This window comes from Diaporthe citri (genome assembly GCF_014595645.1).
Source record: "Diaporthe citri strain NFHF-8-4 chromosome Unknown scaffold_2, whole genome shotgun sequence".
NCBI classification, from domain to species: Eukaryota; Fungi; Ascomycota; class Sordariomycetes; order Diaporthales; family Diaporthaceae; genus Diaporthe; species Diaporthe citri.
This window is the reverse complement of record NW_025064847.1, coordinates 5465221-5489652: the sequence shown is the minus strand read 5'-3', so window position 1 is coordinate 5489652 and position 24432 is coordinate 5465221. Positions and strand designations below refer to the sequence as shown.

The window sequence follows — 24432 nt, the reverse complement described above, 5'->3', positions numbered from 1 at the left end:
TGCAGGCACTTTGCCTTAGCAGGTGTGGTACGGGAAGGAGCGTTTCGGGGTTAGAGAGGGGTGTTTTTAAGGAGCTATTTTCTTAGCAACCAGAGTGGGGAGTTTCTCCTCCTTTGCACATCAATACAACCCATTCTTCCTCATGGAGGTTTTGCTGAGACGAACGATATGCCTATTTCAGGTTTTTTTAATCCCGGAGTTAAAGTTTCTTTTCTTTTCTTTTTAATGATGATATCGCTATAAACCAAAACCAAAACCTCCCAACCTTCCAACCAAGTTGCTAAGTTCCCCAGACGAATTCCCCTTTAAAATCCCTTCTCCGTTGCGTATGCGTAGGGCCGGGGTAGCTTGCTAAGATACCTATATAAAATAAAAAGGGTTAAGGAAGTTTAATCTCCTGGATTATATTTTTATGTTTTTCTCTTAGGTTAGGGAAAGCCTATGAGTATTCTAGCGGAAGATTATAAAACCAAGTTGATGAGTTGTTGTTGGTTTATAATGACGGCTTAAAGAGTGTTTATTTAAGACAAAGAGTTGATTTGAAAATGCCCTTGGGGTTATGGGCATAAAGAAAAGGGGGCCTTATGTAGTACGGGAAGGAGCGTTTCAAGGTTAGAAAGGGGTGTTTTTAAGGAGCCATTTTCTTAGCAACCAGAGTGGGGAGTTTCTCCTCCTCTGCACATCAATACAACCCATTCTTCCTCACAGGCCAGCTACAACCAACCCCAGAATGTCACTGCGCATATGAGCACGAATGACTCCATACGCCTACTAAAATCTACCGTGTCTTGACTCCGTTCCGAGGAGGATCTCGGCCACCACAGGGTACGCGAGGCTACAGCGGAGCTCAAAATATGCGCTCAAGCGTGCTGAATGCTTAATCCAGCCCGACAAAACAGTTCGAGATTTAGTTCAAGATGGCCGAAGCAGCGCAGACACCACTTGGGCACGAGATGCTTCAACATTTCCTTTTGGACGAAAATTTCGTAAATCTGAACCATGGTGGGTGAATTGGCGTGGTAGATGAGGCATGACTGTTTTCTCAAAATTCTCCAGGTTCATTCGGCAGCACAGTCAAGCCTGTCCGGGATGCGATGCGCCGGTTCCAGGACGCCTCGGAGGCAGCGCCGGATCGCTACATACGATACGAGTATCCGGATCTCCTCGACAAGTCCCGCGCAGCAGCAGCGACCTATCTCGGCGTCCCGATGGATGAGCTCGTCATTGTTCCCAACGTCTCGACAGCAATAAACGCCATCCTCCGGAATCTGAAATTCGAGGAAGGTGACGTGATCGTCTACCTCGACATTGGATACCGTTCCAACGTGAACACAATCGAATACATCGTCGAAACGACGCCGGCAGATTCGGCCAGGGTCGACTTCACCCTGCCTTGCTCAGACAAGGAAATCCTCGACGCCTTCCGCGACGCCATCCTCGCCCAGCGCGGCCGCGCCAAACTCGTCATATTCGACACCATCGCTAGCCTCCCCAGCGTGCGCCTCCCCTTCGAAGAAATGACATCCATCGCGCGTGAGAACGGCGTCATGACCCTCGTCGACGCGGCCCACGGGATCGGCCACCTGCCCATAGACATCAAGGCCCTGGACCCGGACTTCCTCACCTCCAACTGCCACAAGTGGCTGTACACGCCGCGCGGCAGTGCGTTCCTCTACGTGCCCCTGCGCAACCAGCCGCTGATGCGCTCGTCCCTGCCGACGTCGCAGGCCTTCGAGCCGCTCCCGCGGCCGGGCGTCGTGCGCGCGCCGAACCCGCTGCCACCGTCTGACAAGAGCAATTTCGTGCAGCAGTTCGAGTTCGTGGGCACCGTGGACAACGCGTCTCTCCTGTGTATCCCGGCGGCACTCGAGTTCCGCCGCACGGTCTGCGGTGGTGAGGACGCCACCATGAGCTACTGCTGGGAATTGGCGAGGAGAGGCGGGGTCGCCGCCGCTAAGGTCCTCGGTACCGAGGTTATGGACAATGACGAGGGAACCCTGACGAGGCAGTCTTCTATGGTAATGGTGAGGCTGCCTATTGAGATACGCAATGTTGAGAAGGGGACAGCAGGTGTGCCTATGGAGCAGGCGCCACGGGTTCAGGCTTGGATCTGCGAGACTCTTGTAAAGAAATACAGCACTTTTATAGCCGTTATATGGTATAAAGGACGGTGGTGGGCTAGGTTTTCGGCACAGATATATCTGGAGGAGAGCGATTTTGTCTGGGGAGCGAACGTTCTCAAGGAGGTGTGCGAGACAGTCATGTCCCGAGGCATCGTGGGGACCAGCTAGATAGTCAAGAAGAAATAGATCAAAACATTACGCGGAGAAGTTCCAAGAATCCCTCAAGGGCACAATACTAAAAACGACAACTGTAACCAGGAAAGTTAGAAGGCCATTTACAAAATACAGAGCTGCCATCAGTATGTGCCGATGTTCAAGTACTCAGCTCAAAAACGGTGAGCCCGATTCAAATTCGCGGATGTCCTATATGTCACTCCTATTGCTTGTTATCAACAATTCGTTGGGCTGAAAATTGAGAGAAGAGATCCCTTATCCCGTGTGGTATTGTGTAGGTTGAGCTAATCCTCTTGGTTGTCATAAGCATCCAACATATCGGCCTGGTTTACGGTAATTCCAGTTCTGTTGGTTTGTAGCATCAGAAATCCTCCCGTTAGTTAAGTAGCTCTGCGGAACAGCCTAAATATTTCCACTGACTCACTTGGCTCGGATCTCGTTGCCATTCCAGAAGTAAAGAGGATGTCGGTGGCAAGAAGAGGATGATTTACAGCTCGAAAATTCCTGATAGCTACACGTTGGATGTGGCTTATCATGCCAGACCTGAATGCTTGTCATTGACCTGTAGGCTTCAAATAAGACGACGTTAGAATTCTTTGTAGTAGAAATTGCTAACTCATTCTGGCTTGACAATATTGCTGAGACTGGCAGTCGCCTGCGCGATCGACCACGGCCACATTGGCGATTTGTATACCCTGAGCCCAAAGAAAAACAGCCCGCCCAAGGATCTGGCGACTGATTCATTTTACGGATGAAAGATCTACAAATGAGTGTTGGTGATGGGAATTGGCCCCACGTTGTCATCCCAACACAGTGTAGCAAGTACCACCTTCTGGGTACTTGTTGACACAAATGAAGTGTTGCTTCTAGACGATATTGAAGTGTTTACAGACAGCCGACTACATAACAATGCGGATACTGGTCTATACAATGGCATTGTAGTGAAGTGCTGGATTTTCCTCTCTCATTGTACCGCGCACAAAGGTCGTCATCGGGACGGCTCAGAGAAGAGCAGAAGCCTATTGTCATCCTCTTGAACAAGGCCACAGGGTACAATGCCGAGGACATAAGATACTTATTCAAACAAGAAAGGTGGATCTTCCAGAGGATATTACCCCAAAAGCACAGTTGTGATTCGTGTGTGTTACATAATGCCTTGTACACACTCAGGTTAATCCGTCCAGTCTGGGGTCGTTCCTCATCTGCATCGGACTTGTGACAGCCTGCGCATCCGCACTGGCACAACACCTTAGAGAAAGACAGTAACCTGAGACTCTTGACCGGAGAATCGGCACGTTGATTAGCATTGACAGCCAGGGAATTCAGGGCAAGTCCGAGATGGCAGCGCATATCTCATTTACTGACGAGCAGGAGCAAGCCTTGCGGCAGGTCGCAGCCGAGTCGCTTTTCTTGCATTCTGCGCATTCTGAGGAGACAGCGACGTATCTGCTGGACAGGAACGACTTCTGGGTGGTAGTGATGGGTGGGCGCCCGAATCTGCCCGACCCCCCATCACTGCCAGATTCGAGCCCCAAACGCCAACAAGTCGAGGAGGAAGCTCTAGACGAACATGTTCCGACATTGCCTCGTCGGAACCCGCCACGCACTGCTAAACCTCAGGAGCCGTTACTGACAGAAATGAGCCCCGACAGTCTACAAAGAGTCGAGGACAAAGCTATGGGCGTAAATGTGCTGAAACGGCCTCGTCGGAATCCGCCGCGCGCTGCCAAATCCCAGGAGCAGGAAGCGTGCCCGTCTCTGCCTGACTCCAGGCCTAAGCGACCGGCCGAGGACGAAGCTCCGGACGGAAATAGACCAAAAAGGCCTCGTATATACCGACGCGATCCGGTTGGAGCGTGTCCGTATAGCAGACCCTTGTTGCCGACTAGAGAACTGGTTTTCGAGGCAATGCTGAACGCCCCTGATCAGCAGATGGCCATCCAGGACATCAAACAGTACCTTCAGAGTCATTACCCGTGGTTTACGTGGGGGTCTGCGCGCAGAGATGTGACCACCAGAATTCGACAGGCACTGGGCGAGCGGAGGCAGGCGCTCAAGCGGTTGGAAGAAGTACCAGGGCAGGAAGGGTATTGGCGAGTGAAAGCTGAGTATCTACAGTATCTAAGCCATCTCGGAAGCATTCCTGAGGAGTGATACCAATCTTGTCAGGAGGCACTGTCTTCGATTTCCATTGTTCAGTCTGATTTTACTGCTCGTATTTTTCGTAGATTTAAATATATCTCCGGTTGGAGAACTGTTCTGGTTATTTCATGGAGTTCTGAGAAACAGTGTTTCCATCCGCTTGTTTGACATGTCTGACCGTGCTTAGTAATACAATTTTTACGCAGTCCACTCGATTCGTGGTCTGTCTGGTACCGGCCGATCCAGACGCATGCATGCGGGACCCCTAAATGAACCAGGGTATACAGGGGTCGCATGTGCCAGCCGGCAGCGATTCAGCCGCCTCTCCAACCTCACGCCCGCCCGCCCTATCGCTCGTTGTCCAACCGCTTAACGTGGCCAGTGATCTCGAACAAAGCCAATGCGACTTAGCCCGACGAGTCGCCGCACCGGAAGATGAGTGCATTCCCACCCGCGGCCCATCGCGAAGCAAGCAGACGCCGTCTCCGACCATGAACGACGGCCTCGCCAACGGGGAGGCCTCGTCGTCATCCTCCTCCCAGTCGCCCCAGCACGCGTCACATGCGCTACCGCCCCACCACGAGGACGACGCACAGCGCCCGGGCACGGCAGACAGCGACCTCCTCGGCGAAGACCCCCTGAGCCAGGACCTCGCCGAGCCGATCTCCTTCAAGCGCAAGCAGAAGCGCCCCGGCGTCGGCCTGGGCTTGCTCACGAGCCTGACGGGCTCCCTGCTGGACCAGAGAGGGGGAAACGGGTCACATGCCGATGCGGGCAGGCTACAGGACGAGGAGCCTGACGAGGCCCCATACCCAGAGACCTACCATTCCTCGCCCAGGAGGAGGGGCGGAGGCACCAACAATACAACCACGGGCTCGACTCCCAAGGACGGGGCTCCCCTCGACTGGCACGTCGAGGGCCCAGGCCAGCGCGTAGGCTACGAGAACCTGACGGCCATCGACTGGATCTTCGAATACACAAAGGAGAGGGCCCGGCTCAGGGTGCTGCACTCGAGCGCTGTAGGACTCGTGGGCTACGCCCAGAGGCTGCTCGATTCCAGCCAGGAATGGGTCATCCTCGTCCTGACCGGGCTGCTCGTCGGGGCTCTCGCCGCCGCCATAGACATCGTCTCGGACTGGCTGGGCGACCTGAAGGCCGGGTACTGTTCTACGACAGACGGCGGTGCTTTCTACCTGAACAAGAACTTTTGCTGCCTGGGCTACGACGAAGGGGCGCAGTGCATGGGCTGGCGTCCGTGGGCTACAGCATTGCACATATCATCAGCTGGGGGAAAGTGGATCATAGAATATTTCTTTTTCATCTCCTTGTCGGTATGCTCGATGCCCCCATCCCGCCTGATAATATGACCCTGCTAACAAGTGACAGGTTCTTTTTGCTCTTTGCGCCAGCATTTTGGTAAAGGAGTACTCGGTCTATGCAAGGCACAGTGGTATACCCGAGATCAAGACTGTGTTGGGGGGTTTTGTCATTCGGCGCTTTCTCGGTACATGGACGTTGGTCACGAAATCCCTTGGACTGGTAAGCTGCCTGTTCTCCTTGCGCAACCAGGTCTGCAGCTGACGGCTTCTTAGTGTTTGGCTGTGGCGTCCGGAATGTGGTTGGGAAAGGAGGGCCCCTTAGTCCACGTTGCATGCTGCTGCTCGAATCTTTTCATCAAGCTTTCTCCCGCCATAAATGAGAATGAAGGTATTGTATGCTCCTGCTGCACACGTGTGGGCAAGCCATCTGACGGAGTACAGCTCGAAAGAGAGAGGTGCTCTCTGCCGCAGCGGCATCAGGCATATCTGTGGCCTTTGGTGCGCCTATAGGTGGAGTGCTGTTCAGTCTTGAGGTAGGACCATTTTCACCACTTCCCAGACCAAAGGAGAAGTGACACTGACCTTTGCAGCAAATCTCGTATTACTTCCCCGACAAGACGATGTGGAAAAGCTTCGTCTGCGCCATGACTGCTGCTGTCGTCTTGAAAGCCCTGGACCCTTTCCGTACGGGGGAAACCGCCCTCTATCATGTCAAGTACAGTACCGAATGGCACAACTTTGAAGCAGTTGGCCCTTTTCTTGTCCTCGGCTTCTTAGGAGTGAGTTGACTACGAGTCTTCCTTGGTTTTGACGTCACTAATGGTTGGGATAGGGTATCTATGGGGGTCTTTTCATCAAACTTAACATGAAGGTCGCCTCATGGAAAAAGGCGCGAGTCATCTCGAAGGAATGGCTCCCGGGGCCCATCACACAGGTCGCCATAGTCTCACTGCTCACCGCCCTGATCAACTATCCCAATCTTTACATGCGGGCTCAATCATCAGAGCTCGTAGCGAACCTCTTCTCCGAATGCTCTAAACTGCTGGACGACCAGTTCGGCCTGTGTAAGACAGGAGCAGCCACGGCAGGTACCATCGTCCTGCTCCTGTTCGCCGCTGTCCTCGGCTTCTTCCTCGCAGCCATTACCTTCGGTCTACAAATACCCGCAGGCATCATCCTCCCGTCCATGGCCATCGGCGCGTTGTCGGGCCGCGCGATAGGTATCATCATGGAGATCTGGGTACACAACCACCCGGGCTTCATCGCCTTCCAGCAGTGCGAGCCCGACATCCCCTGCATCAACCCGGGCACCTACGCCATTATCGGCGCTGCGTCAACGCTCGCAGGCGTGACGCGCATGACTGTGTCAATCGTGGTGATCATGTTCGAATTGACAGGCGCCCTGACGTACGTGCTCCCGATCATGATCGCCGTCATGATCTCCAAGTGGGTCGGCGACGCCTTCGGCCGCAGGGGCATCTACGAGTCGTGGATCCACTTCAACGAGTACCCATTCCTGGACAACAGCGACGAGAACGTCGCCTCGATCCCGGACATACCCGCGGGCCAGGTCATGACGCGCATCGAGGACCTGGTCGTCCTGACCGCGACGGGCCACACCATCGCCTCGCTGCGCGCCATCCTCGAGACCCAGCCGTACCGGGGGTTCCCCGTCGTCTCGGACCCGCGCGACGCCGTGCTGCTGGGATACATTTCGCGCGCCGAGCTGCAGTACAACCTGGCGGGGGCGTCGCGCCCGCCCCGCTCGCTTCCCTCCGGGGCAGAGGCCTTCTTCAGCCACCAGCCGCTCGCCGACCCGCGCACGACCCTCGACCTCCGGCCATGGGTCGACCAGACCCCGATCACGCTGCCCTCGCGCGCCAGCCTCCATCTCGCCGTCAGCTACTTCCAGAAGATCGGCCTGCGCTACGTGCTCTTCAGCGACAGGGGCGTCCTGCAGGGCCTGCTGACCAAGAAGGACGTCTGGCAGGTCCTCAACGGCGCCGAGGAGACGCGGCGTACGGGAGGTGCCGCTGGAGGCGGTGGTGGGCTTTCGGGCAACGCCGGGGTCGAGACAGGCATCACGCGAGAGGAGGGCGAGGGCGAGCAGCGGGGCCTCCTGGAGAGGGAGGGTCTCGTCGAAGAGGTGTCTAGCCCCGGGGCCGAGGTCGACTCCATATTGTAGAATTACGGGCACGGGGACAGGCGCACATATGTCTTAGATGGGTCATGTTAGCGATTGTTGATATAGAAAGCTCATCAAATGCAATGAATGTAGACATGCACGCGAACAACATAAAGCGTGGATTACTGATGATATTGTTCTGAAGCGCAGTTCCAACAACAGCTCGTGAGAGGTTTGATGAATATGCTATGGAGTCATGACAAGATATACTCCTTCTCAAAAGAGCTTGCTGGGCTTCTACCGTAGACAGCGAAGCAAAGATTGGCGTACAGCCCTGCAACCACCAACAATTTCAGACAGTTCGTCCGCGGATTCCTCTCGAGCCCTTCATTTGCCCAACCCTAATACTCAAAGTCATCATCCACCGCCGGGCCCTTGCTCTTCGTAACGCTCTCCTGCTTCCGGTACATCTCGGCGACCTGGCGCGACGTGGTGGCCTCGTCGGGCTTCTTGTCGTCGCGGACCTTGATGAAGCGCGGGAAGCGCAGCGAGATGCCCTTCTCTCCCGCCGGGTCGACGCCCTCCCTGACGCCGGCCTTGTACCGCGGGCTGAGCGTCAGGTCGGCGGTGCGCACCTCCCAGACGTGGCGGGGCTCGAACCACACGTCGGGCTGGTGCTGGCCCCCCGAAGAGTGCGCGTAGAAAGGTTTTGGACGGTCGATGACCGTCCCGGAGAGGGACTTGTGCAGCTCCTCGAGCACCGCCTCGCTGAACCCCGTGCCGATGTTGCACACCGTCTCGTACGTGTCCGACGCCGGGCTGTAGCACGCCAGGAGGAAGGCCCCGTACACGGACGTGCGCTTGCCCTTGCCGTAGTAAGCGCCCAGCACGACAAGGTCGAGCGAGTCGCCCACGCCGGAGAGGTAGTCTTTCTTGATCTGAAATGGGATGCAATATCAGCATGTGAGTGGGGCAGTAGGGGAAGCCAGGATTGGGGGTTGGCATGCTTACCTTGAGCCAGTTGCGACTGCGCTTGCTGGGCTCGTATCCGCTCTCCTCACCGTCCAGCATCTTCACCATCAGGCCTTCGCAGGACGCCTTGACACTCTCGTCCAGGAACTGCTGGATCTCGTCGAGCTCCTTGCCGTTCATGTGCACTGCAAACGCGAACTCGCCCTCGACGGGGGCGAACGCCGTGCTCAGCAGCTCTCGACGTTCCCGCAACGACTTCTCAACGATGGCCTCGCCGTTGAGGTACAGCAGGTCGAATGCGAACACGCAGACCTTGACCTTGACGTCCTCGACCTTGACGTCCTTCTTCTTCCGCGTCATCAGCTGCTGGAACGGGAGGACCTTCTTCTCGACGGTATCCCAGGCCACCGTCTCACAGTCGAGCACGAAGCTCTTGGTGTCCTCCTTGACCCATGTGTGCAGCTTGGCGAGAATGTCGGGGTACTTCTTGGACAGGTCCTCCGAATTCCTCGAGAAGATGGACGCCACGCCATCGCCGACTGCTTGGACTGAGCCAGCCGTCGCCTGACTGAGCTCCTGGTTTGCGTCCTTCGCGACATAGTGGATCTGTGCACGCTCGCCATCGTATTTGTACTCGCAGGTGAAATTCTGGCCCTCGAACCGATCCAGAACCTCGGTGATGGCCTTGGTCGGCTTCGCCAACATGGGCTTGAGTGGCACGCCGGGCCGCAGCTTGCAGTTCTCGCGCAGGTTCAGGATGCCGTGCTCCAGCATCGCGGGGATGATGACATCGTAGCTCGGCAGCTCGCTGTAGACAGTCTTGAGCGTGGCCTCCGCCTTCTCCATCTCTGAAGTGCTGGGGACCTTGCCCTTCTGCTCGGCCTCGTGGCAAATCATAGCCTGGGCAAGGGAGACCAGCACGGTCTTCTCGGCGAGACCGAGCCGCAGCTTGCCTTCCAGGAATCGAATGATGTACTTGGCCTCACTTGGGCCGCCCTTATCCTTGCTGATGTCGACCTTGCCCGTGCCTTGAGAATCGGCCGCAGACAGAAGCTTCTTGATTCCATCGACTTTCCTGCCCTGTGCACCATTTCCGGTGACAGTCGCGATGCCCATCAAGCCCTTGTGGACGCCGCGAACCGTCAGAGGCTTGGGCTTGAACATGGTTGGTTGGGTGGATCTCGACTTGACCGCGACTAGTCCCAGATCACCAATTTCCTTCTGGTCGTTCTTGATCACCTGCAGACTGCGCCCCGTGCTCTCTCCAATGGCTTTCATAATCAGAGACTCGCCGATGCCCAGCTCTATGCCTGAATAATCCGGGGCTAGCTTGTTGATCATCAGAAGCACCGTTGGCAACATGTCGTCCGGCGTAAGCCGTAATACTTGACGCAAGAACAATGAGCAGTGAGCCATGATCTCTAACCTCTTGGTGGTAAGCTCGACAAGGGAGAAGGTCTGGCAGAGCGCAGCATATGGCACTGGCTCGCCCGGCTTCCAATCAGGATATGGATCCTCGGTCTTGCTCGTCAATTTGGTTTGCACGGTCTTGCGGGCTTTCTCGACGACCTCGGGCTTCTCGTCCTCTCCGCTTTCTTCAGCTTCGGGCTCTGCTTCTGATGCGGGTTCTGTTGCAGTAGCGGCGCTGTCATCCTCCTCGGCTGGCTCAGGCTTCGGACTTGGCTCTTTCTTCTTTCGAGGGGCCGGAGTCGTTGGCTTGGTCGGCTTTGTATCCTTTTTGGCTTTGGGTTTTGGCGAGGGCGCATCCTCCATGGCCTCGTCCTCATCGTCATCCTGAATCACTTTCCGCCCCTTGCGCGATCGCTTCACAGCAGGAGCATCCTCCTCGAGGTCCTCTGCTTCGTCCTCTTCTTTGATCTTCTCATTGGGCGACTTGGCTGCCGTTTTGGAGGATTTTGATGTTCGACTGCGCTTTTTCGAATCTATGCGCAAACTGTCAGCTGACATTCCGTGGTTGTTGCCTTTATCACTAACCTTGTACGGGCTCTGCATTCTCTTTTGCACTGTTGCTGCTAGGGCTGCTCTGGCTCGCCACCTTTGCCTTGTTTCCCGTAACCTCCTCCTCGGAACTGTCATCCTCTCGCTTGGCGACAGTTTCTTTCTTTGGTTTTTCTGCCGTCTTCGTTGCGAATGATAACTTGGTCTGTTGTGTCGGAGCCGGCTTGGAGCCGTCGGGCTTGCCGAAGAACTTGCTACAGTGACGCAGATGTACAGTCAGCCATTGGAACCACAGGACTACCCTAAGTGATGTATAATGAATCGCATCGCAACCTAGAGGCTATGGTGCACACACCCCAAGGTTGACTGCGACGGCTTGACATACCCCAGGGTCGCTTGCTTGGGCGCCATTGTGAGGAGCGGCCGGAGCGTCGGTCGCGTTGGGAGGCGGAAGAAGAGTTGCTTGGGAGGCAGACAAGACAAGTTTCGAGTCTGTGAGAAATTGATCAAGTATCTCAGTTTTCCAGCTGGAGAAAGTGGCCGAGGGTCGCGAAGGCAGTGCATCTGCGGAAGGAAGGGGTTTCTAGGCAGAAGGGGGAGGGGCCATAGACAGGCGGCAGCTCTGGGTGTTAGTGAGGGTGACGCGCCTTTTTGGCTCGAGTACGCGCCGAGATCTAAATTGAACGCGATCCTCACGTGCCGACCCGTCCGTTTCTCTTTTGTCTCCTACTCATCATCGTATATCCCCTTTACATTACCACCTCGATATTCTTCGCCACATTGCCATGTGTATCACATTCCGAACTTTCTCACCCACATCCGTCTGAGTTCAAAATGACAAAGCGCAGGTCGCATATCCCAATGCCGCATATTTCATCACTCAGGTCATTTGTAGCGGTCACCATTAGGAAGCAAGGCAAATGAATTTACCTCGAGGCCAGTCACTTTTCTGGAAAATCTCAACCAAAGTCATCAATAACGCAAGCTTTCCTATCAAAGGCCACGCCATGCTCTAAGTTGTTGTTTTGGATATTGTACATTGCGCGACGACCACGTAGGCTGGCTCACTTCCTCCAGTACCCATAATACTCCCAGAACCAACTTCCCTGACTCTCATGCATCCTTCTTCTAGGTTTAGGCGAAGTAGTAGTTCTCCTCCGGAACCCGGCCCCTGATGAATGGAGGCTCGGATCCCCTGACGTAGATGTCCTCGTACAGGATCTGGGGCGTAGCCTCTGGCACGGGCATCGCCTCAGCGATAGCGACCTCCTCGTTGACGTGGTTACGGGCATCCTTGTCGATGGTCTTCAGCTCGTCCTCGGACGCGACGTTCCACTCGAGAATGTGTTTCTTAAGGCCGGAGATGGGGTCGTTGGTGCTGCGCATGCGCTGGATCTCCTCACGGGTTCGGTACGTGGTGCCAGGGTCGGACATGGAGTGACCTCCGTATCGGTAGGTGACGTACTCCAGGACGAGAGGGCCGTTGTCAGCATCGGTCCATTGCTTGCCGTACTTGACGGCAGCCTTGACGGCAAGGACGTCCATGCCGTTAACCTTCAGACCAGGGATGTACTGTCCACGCTTGTAGTAGTCCGTCAGGGCGGAGGAACGAGCTGCTGCCGTGCCCATACCGTACTTGTTGTCTGTTGCACCCGAATTAGCGATTGTCTAGGCACATTCACTCCGAGGCAGGCTTACTCTCGCAGCCGAACAGCGCGGGGAGGTTCCACAGCTTGGCCATGTTGAAAGCCTCAAAGACCTGACCCTGGTTGCTGGCACCATCACCGTACAGGATGATGGAGGACTTCTTGCGGCCAGTGTACTTGTGGGCGAAAGCCAGACCGGCACCAACAGGAACCTGGGCTCCGACAATGCCGTTTCCACCGTAGAAGTTCTTTGCGAACATGTGCATGGAACCGCCCTTTCCGTAAGCAATACCCTGGCGTCTGCCCAACAGCTCACCGATGATGGATCGCACGGTGGCGCCCCGCATCAGGGCATAGCCGTGGCAACGGTAGGCGGTGATGACGTCGTCCTCCTTGGTGATAGCGTGCTCGATACCGGTGGCAACGGCCTCTTGACCTGTCGACAAGTGACAGAAACCGCGGATCTTCTTCTCCTTGTACAATCGGTCGGCGGCCATCTCCATCTGTCTGTGGGGTCAAGTCCGTTAACACCTGCTACACAACTCTTCCTTGTCCGGGGGGTTGTATCAACAGCTTGCTCGAGTCGTGGCATACCGGGTGACAACCATGTCGTAGTACATCTGCTTGAGCTCCTTCTTCGTCACCTCGATGGTGTATGGAGGTGGGTCCAGCTCGTATGTCTCGAAGCTCTCATCGCTGAGGCTTACTGAGAAGGGCTCCTCGTCCGACTGATAAGGGAACTCAGTTAGCTTCAGTCATCCGGGAGTTGGTGCAACAAATTCCCTCGAATCCGTCGAGACTCGTGGAGGTGTGGCGGGCGGGGCTGGGTTTGCGAATTGACTTGCCTTCGGGACTGTGCTCTTGTCAACGCTGGCGGATGCAGCATTGGTGGTGACGGACCGGCGAGCCGCGACGATGGGCATCGAAGGGCGGGCGGTGCGCAGAGGCACCGCACGTGGTATCCTGGCGGCTCTGGAGAACATCTTGTCGACGACGATGGGAAGTCGGGACAGGTTTGGGGGGAGGAAGGGAGCGGGTGTGGTCGCGGGATAAGCTGTCGCGAGATGGGCCAAGTCCGAGAATTATTCTCTCTCAACATTGTCGGGAAACAGCTCATTCCTTTTGGGTTTAGCGCCGTCTGCGGGCGCCGAAGATTGGGCCGTTCGTTGGTCAGAGCTCCTGAGCCGGACCTCCAGACCTGCAAGCTTGGCGCTCAACGTTGAGGAGCTGAAGCCGGGAGCACCGCGACCTTGATCGACCGACCCCTCAGCCCATTCATTCCTTCTGGGTGATGCATCTTCAAATCCGCTGCGGACTTCCACAATTATCAAGGCCAATCTGAGCTAAGGCTTATTTCTGTCTCATTCAAAAGCTACTGCTGATGAGCTCGTCTATCCTCCATTGACTCCATGACAAAATACAAACAATACCTCGCGTCTCTCCTCGTCCGCCATTCCCAAGTTTCCCATTATGCTGGAACCAACCAAGGCAACGCCCAGCCAGCCTCAGTGTCAACGCCCCAGCCATGCGAAAAATAAATAGACTATGAAAACCTGGCATCTGTGCCAGGAGCTAATAGCGACAATAATTTTGTAGCCAGAAAATGCTAGGTCTACCCCATATGCAAACAATGGTGTCAGCGAGTAAGGTTCAGGCCAACCGGCTCATGCGATGTATGCCGTAGTAAATGAAGTTTCTAACGGTCTCTGCTCGGCTACCAATAGGCATCATGATGCGTACCACCGGACAAGAGTAAGAGAAATGCTTTCGAACAGCTGATGCTAACACGAACGGTGCCAGCGTTGTTGAAGAGTGATTATCTCCAGGTTCAATCGTGGAAAAACGTGGTGCCTTGCCGGAGGGGTGCTGTTGAGGGGCCGGCGTCTCTCATGTCAACGTCTTCGATTCCGCCTTCCCGGGGCCCCAAGCTGTGAAGCAATGCTGGCTGTGGCGGTCGGTAGTCCAAAGGTAGGGCGCTCTTTGGCCGGTCTGGTTCCTCGAGCGACCTCAATGCGAACGGCCTGTCATCTTCTGGCGGGGGAGAGAAGGACCAGACCTAGTCGATTCACGTCAGTGGGTATGCATACGAGGGGGATTATGGATCGTTACTAACCTCCATGATGGTTCGATTGTTTCGGAGAGCCATGGCTACGCATTTTTCATCCTCGAAAGCAACGCGCCAGACTGCCTCGCCTTGAGCAATCAGCTCGCGAACCAGGTGGCCCGTCTTCAGGTCCCAGACCTTGACACGGCCGTCGCTGCCACCACTAACAACCCGAGTATCATCGAATTGCAAGCTTGTTACGCTGTTATCGTGGGCAGCCAGCCTGTGAATGGGGACGAATTTCGAAAGAGACCAGACTCTGACCGAGCCGTCAGAGCCACCTGTGACAAGAGTGTCTCCGCGCATCTGGAGCTGGCCCACAAGTGACGTGTGCCCTTGCAGGACTGCCTGGCATTCCCTATACCTTATGTCAGTAAACATACGCCGAAGCCAGCACATGCGCACCTCAACTCACCCTGTGTTTGCGTTCCAAATCCGCACGCTTGTGTCCAGGCTGCCCGTTGCCACTCTTGCGCCGTCAAAGGCAATAGCATAAATCTGGCTGTAGTGGCCTTGAAGCGTGTGTAGACATCTGCCTTCTGATATGCTCCAGACCTTCGCGGTAGTATCGTAACTGCCTGAAACCACTATATCTCCCTTGATCTCCAAGCATCGAACACTAGCTTGATGACCTACAAGGACGTTGCGGCAGACACCAGTCTCGATATTCCAGACACGAAGGGTGGTATCTCTCGAGCCGGAGATCGCGGTCTTGGCGTCAGACATCTTAAGACAACGCACAGTGGACGTGTGACCTCTCAGGGTGTGAACGCAGTTTCTGAGAAAGTCAGTAGCTGCATCATCAAATCTTCTCGGAGTCATGATATCCTTACCCAGTGCTCAAGTCCCAGACCCGCACGTCTCGATCGCAGCCGCCACTGACCAGAATGTCTTCCCATGGGACCATAGCCCATACGCCCATGACATGGCCCTGCAGCACTCGCAACGCGTTGCCTTCGGTATCGAAGACGTGGATCTTGGCATTATCCAGAGCGACGATGATGTATCGGGGTGTCAGATGCAGACTGGTCACGACACCACCATCCTGGGTGATGGCTCGCGTGGTGGCCTTACCACCAGTCCGCCATGCAGCGTCCACCAGGTACCTCTGCTTGAAATGCGATTTGTATGTCCTCAGCTTGGGACGCGGGCTCGCCTCCGAGCCGTCCAGGCTCCTGGAAGCCGACATACCAGTCGCAGTTGGTAAGGCCCCTGGAAAACTGTGCATGTGATTCGAGAATGGGGTGTCCAGCGTAACAAGAGGCTGTGCTCCAGGCCGAGATGCGTAGAGTGGTACCGTAGTGCCCACCTCTGACAGACGACGGCCGTAATCGTGTTTGACGCAAAGATTTTTCCAGGTCATGTCATCGCTGAGGAGGTCTCGCCATCTTCGTGACACTTGGGATGCTCTCGCTAGGACTTTGGGGTCGTCGATGAATGACAGAATCTGGATTGGTCAGCATCAGAGGTGGGGAGTCTGGGGCGAAACATGCGATCGGTACTCACCCTAAGACATAACTCATCAGGAAGACTGGTAAAAGGATCCTTCTTGAGCAAGGGGCTGACGAATTGATGGACGAATGACAGCTGCTGGCTTGTGCACAGGTTCAACAAGTCCGCCAGGATGCGTGTTCGCTGAGGGCCGTTGCAGGTCTGAAAATGTTGGCGACACTGAGCCAGGAAGATATCTTCGTCGTCCGCGGCGTCGCTCCAGTCAGGCTGTGCGTGAGTTGGGCCAGGCGATGCCGCGGGTGTCGGAGGCGGCGGCGGCGATCCAGTCAGTGTCTGGTCGAAGTCGGCAGCAGGTGTGCTCATGCTGGGAGTCGGCGGTCCCCTGGGCGGTCTAGGCTGGGGGATCTTGATCGTGTGGTTTCCGTTACCCATGACGACATCCTCACTCGAGTACAGGCTCGCTCTCCTGTCCGAAAAGCTGAGCGGTCGGTGGCCATAGCCATCCATTGTGACGAGAGTCCCTGAACGCAATAATATTGTATGGACCCTATCTCTAGGACTCGGCGGCCGAGGAGAAATCAAGGAAAGGTGTGACAAGGAGTCGCCTCGTCGTTGTCAGCTGAAGACCGCGGTCTCGGACTCGAGGTTCGAGCAGGCGGGACGATGTCGAAGTTGACTCGGGTCTCAATCGGAATGGCGGGTCCTTGGAGGCGGTTGGAACGTTTGGAAGAGGAACGGGGACTTGGGAGGCCAGGACGCTTTAATGATGTGGAACAAGGGGAATGGCGGCAGCGCTAACCGGGATGGTGCGCAGTGGTTCCTCCGTCTAGTGGAACCAGCGACTACAGGCCTGGCGTCTGTGGTCGAAGGGGAGCCCCAAATATGACGGTAGAAATGGGTCTGAGTCCGTAGAGATACGTTGACACGGAAGCCGAAAGCAACGCGGGAGGCTGGAGGAGGAGAGCCAGATGGTGCTGGCGCTTTGAAGCCGGGGAACGGAGTGGGAGACTCAAGTCAAGGTGGGTGGAGTGGGAAAGTCGGGCGGCTGTTGGTGCGGAGGAGAGGTGAGGAGGCGCGAGGCTTAAAGCGTGAGGGCCAGGCCGGCGGCGAGGCAGAGTCGGAAGCGCTGCGGAGTAACAAGTAATGTGTCGGGGGGAACGAGTCGTACGCAGTACATCAGACGTGCAGATTCAAACCAAGAGGCGAGGAGTCTGCAGGAGAGGAAAGACTGGATGACCGCAGTGGCGATGTGTGGATGGGAGAGATCGAGTCAATACCGGGATGTTGGTGGTATGTGATGGTCAGTAGTGAGGGTGAGACGGAAGAGTTTTGGGGTGGTGATGTGACCCGGAGTCGCCTTGCCCAAATGTTGTTGTCATGAGGTTCCGCAGATTGAAGGGGACGATGGGATGTCAAGGCGATGGACCTGGACCTGGACGCTGGACCTGGACTTGGACTTGCAGGAACAGAGAAAGATGCGGTGGGTCTTTCTGGCGACTGCTCGTTTCCTGTTTCCAAGGTTGGCCGGGCTGTAGGGGGTACCTGGGATATGTACCCTACACGGACGCAATGTGCTGCTGGGTGCAGTCTGAGGAGAGGGAAGGAACCAGCGGCCAGGGCCAAGACCTCCTTCCTCCAGGACTCGGCAACAGGAGCGCGGCGCAAGACTGATCAGCACCGTGGGCGCGTTCCCAAATACATGGGTACCTGTCGAATAATACGGTGTTGGTATTGCTGGCTGAACTCGGCACCACCCGAGCACAACGTCAGGCTTTTTTGGGGACTGCAGGGCGAGGCGAAACGTGGGCAAGATTCAAACGGACAGAACCTCAGATGGCGTGGGACGTGAGTTGACTACTGGGCCGAAAGGGACGGGAAACAAATGAGGTGACGAGGTTGACTGGCAGCCGCCGTTCTACCTACAAGGTATCTAGTAGTTCGCTACTGCTGGTCCATCGCCAGTCGATCCAGTCAGTGTCCACCCTGCCACAATGACGCTGCCCCATCCCCAGCTGCCCAGCCAATGCAACCTTCCAAGGTTTGCCCGTCTCCTGGTTTCCAGACTCTACACAGTAGGGTTCTGTCAGCAGGGCTGGCAGTGTAGCCAGGGACGGGCAGGACCTGCGTTGCGTGCTGGGTGAGGGAGAGCAAGAGCGAGGGCATCGGTGCTTGGGCACTTTACTAATTAGTCTACCACTCCAGCGAAATGCCGTGGACTAATCGAGGGAAGAGGATCGGAATGGAGTGCAGCACCACCTGGCCAAGCTGGGCAGGCTGGGGCGGGTCCCCGTTCTCGATCCTACCCCCCTCGAAAGCACCCGGGCACCACATCAACACACCAACAGCACCCGCATCTGTTTCCGCTGGTGATCTGCGCCGCGCAGGGAGCAAAATGTGAATGCACGCGGTTGTCATCAGTCCACGGACCCTCCTCAGCACGCCCGGGCGGTCAGGGGCAACCTCAAACGGACCCTGCCCGTCAGTTCTGCAAGCCGGTGCACTTTTCAGATTTGCGAGAGCGATGGCCGCCCCCCCCCCCAGCCTTCCAAGGATTTCCTTTCTTTCCAGTGATCGTCATTTGCGGATCCTCTGCACCTCTGCGCCGGGCATCGTCCATGCACGCGCATGCACGCAGCGGCGGCGGCAGCGGCAGCAGCAGCAGTAGAGATGGCGCCCATCTCTCATCTCAGCTTCTCAGCTGCTCATCTGGTCAGCCGCATTTTGCTGTTCACTGGTGCCACGGCTGCCGGTCCACCCACTCGGGCCAACAGCAGCTCTTGTCAAGTCTGACATGACATGAACGGTTGGCCTAGGCCACACACACACACACACACACACACAGACGCTCACACACTCGCAGCACAGCACAACACAGCACACACAGGCGGTCACCAATACGCTTGTCACCCTGGCTGCGAATCGAGGCCACATCACTATACATCTAACGTTCCGATCTTCGCGTCCGATGTTTCCTCGAGAAACCCCGCAGGCTTATGACATATGCTGCGGCTGGGCGGCACCATTATAATTTTCAGACGTCGGATGAAATAGCAAGCCCCCCCTTTTGCCTCTTTGCTCCCGCCTCGACCAAGTCCCTCCGAGGAGTCGCTGTTCGGAATAGCATGGACGAAGCGGACGCACCCGGGGCACGCATTTTTGCTTCTATCTTTGTCCGTGGACGTAGAAGTAGAAGTGCCGGACCCGTCTGGGGTCTCGTCTCACTAATTACATGCATGCAGTCAGCACCGGCCGGATGTGGTCAGGAGCCTACCCAACTGGACAAAGTACCTGGATACAGTAGTAGTACTCAGTCTACGCCCGTGTCACAGTATACGTCTTCCTGAGGCAACCAAATCTGCGGTCAATCGATCACAGTCAATGCTTCCAACGCTCCAGACGAGGCAAAAGCTTATTCAATCGCCTGAAAAGTTAGGCCAGGCCGAGAACACCTGGACGCTATGCATGAAATTCCATCGCATCTAGTCATTTTGAAATGATCGCCCTTGTCAGACGAGACGCTGCCAATGCCCCCTTTTATTAGCAGCGGGAAGGAATGGGCGCAGGGATGGGCAGGAAGCGACGCAGGCAGGCAGGCTGCGGCATGAAAAAAGTTCAGCCTCATTCAACGCAACACACCTTGTGAATCCTCACGTCTTTTTGCTGTGCAGCGGGCAGCTTATTGCATCAACCTGCCGCAGCCGGCCAACCACCGCACAGGTAAAAGACCGAACTCGTCCCACCGTAAGCAGCACGGGCCAGGACAATGAGCCCGACATCTTCGCATAGGAGCACAAATGAGGGGAAATGGCAGAGCAAAAGAAAAGAGGAAAGGAGAGTGACGAGAGCCATGCTACCCAAGGAAAACAGCCAAGACTTGAGAGCCCACCAACACCAAACACTTGCAAACCGTGGGGTCTCGACAGGACCGACCCGAAACGAGAGTAAGGCCATGGCCTTGCCCGTCAGCACCTAGACACAACACCGACCGCATCCAATAACCAAGTCTCTGGCCAGAATGGGCACGTAGGGTAACCACGAGCAGCTAGTCTGCTCTGCGAACCCCAGAGAACCCGGGGGGGGGGGGCAGGCCGCAAACTGACCGCCTCGGTCCGCGCACCGACGTTGCGTTGCCTCGTTGTGGCGTTGGCGATCCCTCGCCCTTTCTAGCTGAAACGGGAAAAGAAGACAATGGCACAACTGTTTTCTTCTCTCCTTCTCTCCACGGAGAATCCCCCCACACCACCCCCTCCTTCCCCCGAGGGAAAAACTCCCCAAGTCGCACGACTGCGGGATCGAAACATTGGACGCCCCCGTGGAATTGACCGAGATCTGGACGGTGTTGGCCAGCACCGAAACGTGGGTGCGCGTCCCATGCGTTACGCCGCATGTCTGCCCACACGCCTCATCTGTCGATGCATTGTACTTGTGGTGCTGAGTTGCTGCGGTGCCACTGAGGGGACTCAAGCTGGCCTCTCCCTTCCCTTGTCCCGCCGTCGCCATACTCGCATATCACGGTCTTGCTGAAGCAGTCACTATACTGGATAGGTGCAGGGAATTGTGTGTTGGACTCCTGATGCTATGCCATGCCCCGTTCCGATCCCATCACATTTTCTAGAACTCGAAGAATCAATACGCCAGCCACGTAGTACATTGCAAATACAGTTTTGACCCCTCCTTCAATGGTGGTGCCCGAACTGGGTCAATAGAGGCAGTAGCATGCCGCCGACTGTCGCCAGTGTGTCCCGCATCTGCGGCCGGCTTGGTTTCCTCTGCGTGCTACTGTCCGTATAGCCATTCATTGTTGAGTGATGGTCGTGGCCTTGGGCCGAGGGGTCCTCTTGCATCGCGTGCATAGCAACATACCTGTCAAGGGCTCGTTAGTCTCGTGGAGAGCGACAAATTTCCATACGATGCAACCTACAAGAAAGTGCCGGCGGAGAAGAGTAGCAGCATGCCAGTCCACCACTGTCCTGCCGGGCCCTCCATGTCACCGCCGCCGAGCAGCGAGACGAGGATGTACGTGCCCAAGGCCCCCACAGGAGCTGCCAGGCTGAAGGCGACGAGGTGGCCCCTGGCCGCGCGCTTCGACAGCCCCTGCTTGAGCAGTATGGACGTCAGGCCGAACGCCGCGGGGGCCTTGTGGATCATGATGGCGATGAAGATTATGAGGCCCAGCTTCATGTCGCTCGTCGTCGCGGACGCCCCCATCGCGATCCCGTCCGCCGCGGCGTGGATCACCAGGCCCGTGGTGGTGGCCAGGCTCTTGGACTGCCTCGGCGTCGGCGCGAAGGAGCCTAGGAACCCCTCGGTCTCGTCCTCGGCGTCGCCGTTGACACTCGCCGAGCCCAGGTTGTCCAGGCTGATGTGTCTCGTCGCTGGGGCGGAGCTCATCCCGTCCGTCGCGTGCTGCGGTATCCTGTCGATGAGGAACATGAGGATGAAGCCCAGCATTAGGGAGAGCCCAATGTAGAATGTCGGGAACTCTTCGTGGTCCGAGGGCAATTCTTCTTTTGGGGCCTCGACTGGCTCGCCTTCTGGGGGCGGCGCATCGTCCCGTATTCCGACGGCCCTGCGCAGCAGTGGCTCAATGTCGACTGGAGAAGCCTCTCGAACTTCTACTGTGGGAATGTCTCGTGGTATAGCGAGCTCGGAAACATGTCGTTGGCCGAGGACAGTTGAACGGGTGTCGTGCGGCGCAGGTGCAGGTTTGTTCGTGGTCGCGACGGCCTCGACGCCCTCCGGTATTATGACTATGAGTGAGGTGCCAACAAGTATCCCTACACCTATGCTCGATATCAGGCGCAATTGCGATTGGCTTAATGTCATCGAGAGAGGGAGTGCGCCGGCGAGGAAGGACGCCAAAGCCATCACCACCTACAGAAAGGCTATCAGCTGTCATGTTCAAGAGCACTGCACGTCAGGGGTTGCGCCGACTCACACTCAGGACAAGGAGGAGAAACAGCCCGCCCATCTTTGCTTTCTGTAGCTATCCAATTGCTCAACTCATCGGTGGGGGACTCGATCGAAGGAGCTTTCGGCGAGGATCATGGAAGGGTTGTCTTCCACCTGGACAAAAGTTGTTGAGACGGTTTCACACAGGTCCCCTAGTCTTCCCTGTCCCCTCTCTGGACTCGTGGCTCCCTTGCCTCAGAATCGGCCTTTAGATGTCGGGTTGGCCAGGAGTGTCGAGTTTACCGACTTAAGCGCGGACAGATTCCAGCTCTCCGGATAAAGATAAATATGTTTGTGGAAAGAAAGCTGTTAGCATTGCTCGAAAGACGCGCAATATTTACTGGGCCCTCCATGGACTTGGAATGGTCCTAAGGCACTTGCGTCCTAAACCTGGCGATCCAAAGCTCCCCTGTCAAGACCTCGGACCCCTGCCGCCCTCATTTTAGCGCCTTGTCTGTCGCCTGCGGCTGCTGGACCTCACAGCAAGCCCCACCACTTTAAGCTGCGCGTCTCAACTGGGCGCAACGCGACCTTGCATTTCCACGCGCACGTCGTAGCTTGAGAGGACCTTCGAATCTTCCAAAAGCTCTCTCGGCCGAAACTTGAGTCGCATTCAACCGCGTCTTTCCCAAGACGGAGTGACCAAAAGCCCAACAACACCAATTTATTTTTGACCATCTCGACGTCAACCAATACGATGGCTGAGGACGACGAGTGTAAGTCGCGTCGCGTCGCATACCACAATGCGCACTCCTCTGCCTCTACCTCGAATCTCCACTAACTTTCGGTTGACAGGGACCACCAAGGCGAACGACGTCTTCACCATCTCTCTCGTCACCAAGTCAGACCAAGGCCCTCCAAAGACCATCGACAGCTTCCAACCAAAATGGACGTACCCGATCTACGAGGAGGAGGAGATTTATGGCTACCGGGGCGTGAAGATCAACCTTCGATACAATGCATCTGACATGCGCCCGCATTTCTCGTACACGAAGGGCAAGGAGGTCCCTGCAGGCGTGGCCGACAAGGAGCCGACTGAAATCAAGGAATCAGTTGAGGGCTTTCTCCCAGAGGGTAAGCTGACCGTTGCCTCTTGGGCGCCATTGAGATGCTAATGACGTATAGTTGCCTTTGCAAAGAAGGCAGACTTCGAGCAATACGTTCAAAGCACACCGGATGATTGGAAGCCACCAGGAACTCTCATCTCGACTACCGAGGGCAAAGACGAGACATACGAGATCTGGAAGGGCAGCCTTGCCGACCCGGCTGTCTTGCAATTGGTGAAGAGGATCCAAATACTGGTCTCTCTATTTATCGAGGGTGGAACGCCAATACACACCGAGAACACCGAAGAGTACGTGCAGGATCCTCTGGAGCGGTGGACTGTCTTCTTCCTGTACCAGAAGCGACCAGTGCAAAGCAAGCCGGGCCAGTTCTCGTACGTCTTTGCCGGGTACTCGACCGTCTACCGGCTCTACGCTCTGCAGACACAAAATTCCACTACCACCCTCAGCACGGGCGAGTTTGAGCTCCCAGCTCAGAACGACTTCACAGAATTCCCCTGCCGGTCAAGAATATCTCAGTTCATCATCTTGCCGCCTTTCAGCAAGAAGGGCAACGGCATGCGGCTGTACAGGCAAATCTACAAGACTCTGCTCGACGACCCGAAAACGTTCGAGATCACTGTCGAAGATCCCAACGAAGATTTCGATGTTGTGAGAGACATGGCAGATCTTTTGTTCCTACGAGAACAACCCGACTTCAAACAAGCGGTTCAAATCAATACCAACGTTGAGATCCCGAAGAAAGGTGCTCTGCCGAAGGACATTGTGGACAAGAAGGCCCTCGAGGCGCTTCGGAACAAGTACAAGATTGCCTCTCGACAGTTCAATCGGCTCACCGAGTTGACCTGCTTCTTCAAATTGCCCGACTCCGTCCGTCCGACTCTGGATATAGAGGCGGCGGGCTCTAAGACCAAAAAGTCAACGAAGGCGGAGGACCACGAGTACAACCTGTGGAAGCTGTTGACGAAGTCTCGGATTTATGCGCAGAATCGGGAAATTTTAAGCCAGTTGGAGCCGGATGAGCGCATAGCCAAGTTGGACGAGACCGTGTTTGCCGTGGAGCTCGAATACGCCTTGTTGCTGGCCCGGTACAAGACGAGGCAGGCGTTGCAGGCAGAGGAGAAGTCGGGCGGCAAGAAGAGAAAGTTGAGTGATGATAAGGAGTCGCCGAGTGGCAAGAAGTCGAAGACCGAGGACGCCTGAGTGGTGTTCAGCAATCTTGGCTGGCATCTCGATTGGGTTGGCAATCTTCCGATTGATCTCCAGTTTCTCGACACCCTCTTGGGTAGTATTGTACAAATAGCACCACCTGCAACAGGGTGCAGATAGTCGTCTACGTTGGTCTCAGGTCCCTGATTTCTCGGAGTTTGAGGTTTTGCAGTCTTGGGGATGAGAACCAC

At 55.9% G+C, this 24432-nt stretch overlaps 8 protein-coding genes across 8 annotated transcripts; 4 read left to right on the top strand and 4 right to left on the bottom strand.

Moving 5' to 3' along the window:
- Positions 1-917: 917 nt before the first annotated feature.
- INS49_007063 (uncharacterized protein) lies at positions 918-2291 on the top strand (the record flags this gene model as incomplete). Its single annotated transcript, XM_043167828.1, has 2 exons — positions 918-1002; positions 1057-2291. The coding sequence occupies 2 exons, from the start codon at positions 918-920 to the stop codon at positions 2289-2291; spliced, it is 1320 nt and encodes a 439-aa protein (XP_043028972.1).
- Positions 2292-3635: 1344 nt separating this feature from the next.
- INS49_007062 (uncharacterized protein) lies at positions 3636-4451 on the top strand (the record flags this gene model as incomplete). Its single annotated transcript, XM_043167827.1, has 1 exon — positions 3636-4451. One exon carries the CDS (start codon positions 3636-3638, stop codon positions 4449-4451), a length of 816 nt encoding a protein of 271 aa, XP_043028971.1.
- A 479-nt stretch (positions 4452-4930) lies between these two features.
- On the top strand, positions 4931-7943 carry INS49_007061 (uncharacterized protein; the record flags this gene model as incomplete). The annotated part of the gene is made up of 6 exons (XM_043167826.1): positions 4931-5770; positions 5826-5978; positions 6032-6146; positions 6200-6291; positions 6349-6537; positions 6591-7943. 6 exons carry the CDS (start codon positions 4931-4933, stop codon positions 7941-7943), a joined length of 2742 nt encoding a protein of 913 aa, XP_043028970.1.
- A 341-nt stretch (positions 7944-8284) lies between these two features.
- On the bottom strand, positions 8285-11225 carry INS49_007060 (uncharacterized protein; the record flags this gene model as incomplete). The annotated part of the gene is made up of 4 exons (XM_043167825.1): positions 8285-8821; positions 8895-10798; positions 10851-11068; positions 11200-11225. 4 exons carry the CDS (start codon positions 11223-11225, stop codon positions 8285-8287), a joined length of 2685 nt encoding a protein of 894 aa, XP_043028969.1.
- Positions 11226-11948: 723 nt separating this feature from the next.
- Positions 11949-13443, bottom strand: INS49_007059 (uncharacterized protein; the record flags this gene model as incomplete). The annotated part of the gene is made up of 4 exons (XM_043167824.1): positions 11949-12457; positions 12513-12967; positions 13055-13188; positions 13261-13443. The coding sequence occupies 4 exons, from the start codon at positions 13441-13443 to the stop codon at positions 11949-11951; spliced, it is 1281 nt and encodes a 426-aa protein (XP_043028968.1).
- An 845-nt stretch (positions 13444-14288) lies between these two features.
- INS49_007058 (uncharacterized protein) lies at positions 14289-16523 on the bottom strand (the record flags this gene model as incomplete). Its single annotated transcript, XM_043167823.1, has 5 exons — positions 14289-14516; positions 14574-14922; positions 14980-15342; positions 15398-16011; positions 16071-16523. 5 exons carry the CDS (start codon positions 16521-16523, stop codon positions 14289-14291), a joined length of 2007 nt encoding a protein of 668 aa, XP_043028967.1.
- A 4169-nt stretch (positions 16524-20692) lies between these two features.
- On the bottom strand, positions 20693-21987 carry INS49_007057 (uncharacterized protein; the record flags this gene model as incomplete). The annotated part of the gene is made up of 3 exons (XM_043167822.1): positions 20693-20879; positions 20938-21890; positions 21955-21987. 3 exons carry the CDS (start codon positions 21985-21987, stop codon positions 20693-20695), a joined length of 1173 nt encoding a protein of 390 aa, XP_043028966.1.
- Positions 21988-22665: 678 nt separating this feature from the next.
- INS49_007056 (uncharacterized protein) lies at positions 22666-24235 on the top strand (the record flags this gene model as incomplete). Its single annotated transcript, XM_043167821.1, has 3 exons — positions 22666-22684; positions 22764-23042; positions 23094-24235. 3 exons carry the CDS (start codon positions 22666-22668, stop codon positions 24233-24235), a joined length of 1440 nt encoding a protein of 479 aa, XP_043028965.1.
- Between the last annotated feature and the right edge of the window lie 197 nt (positions 24236-24432).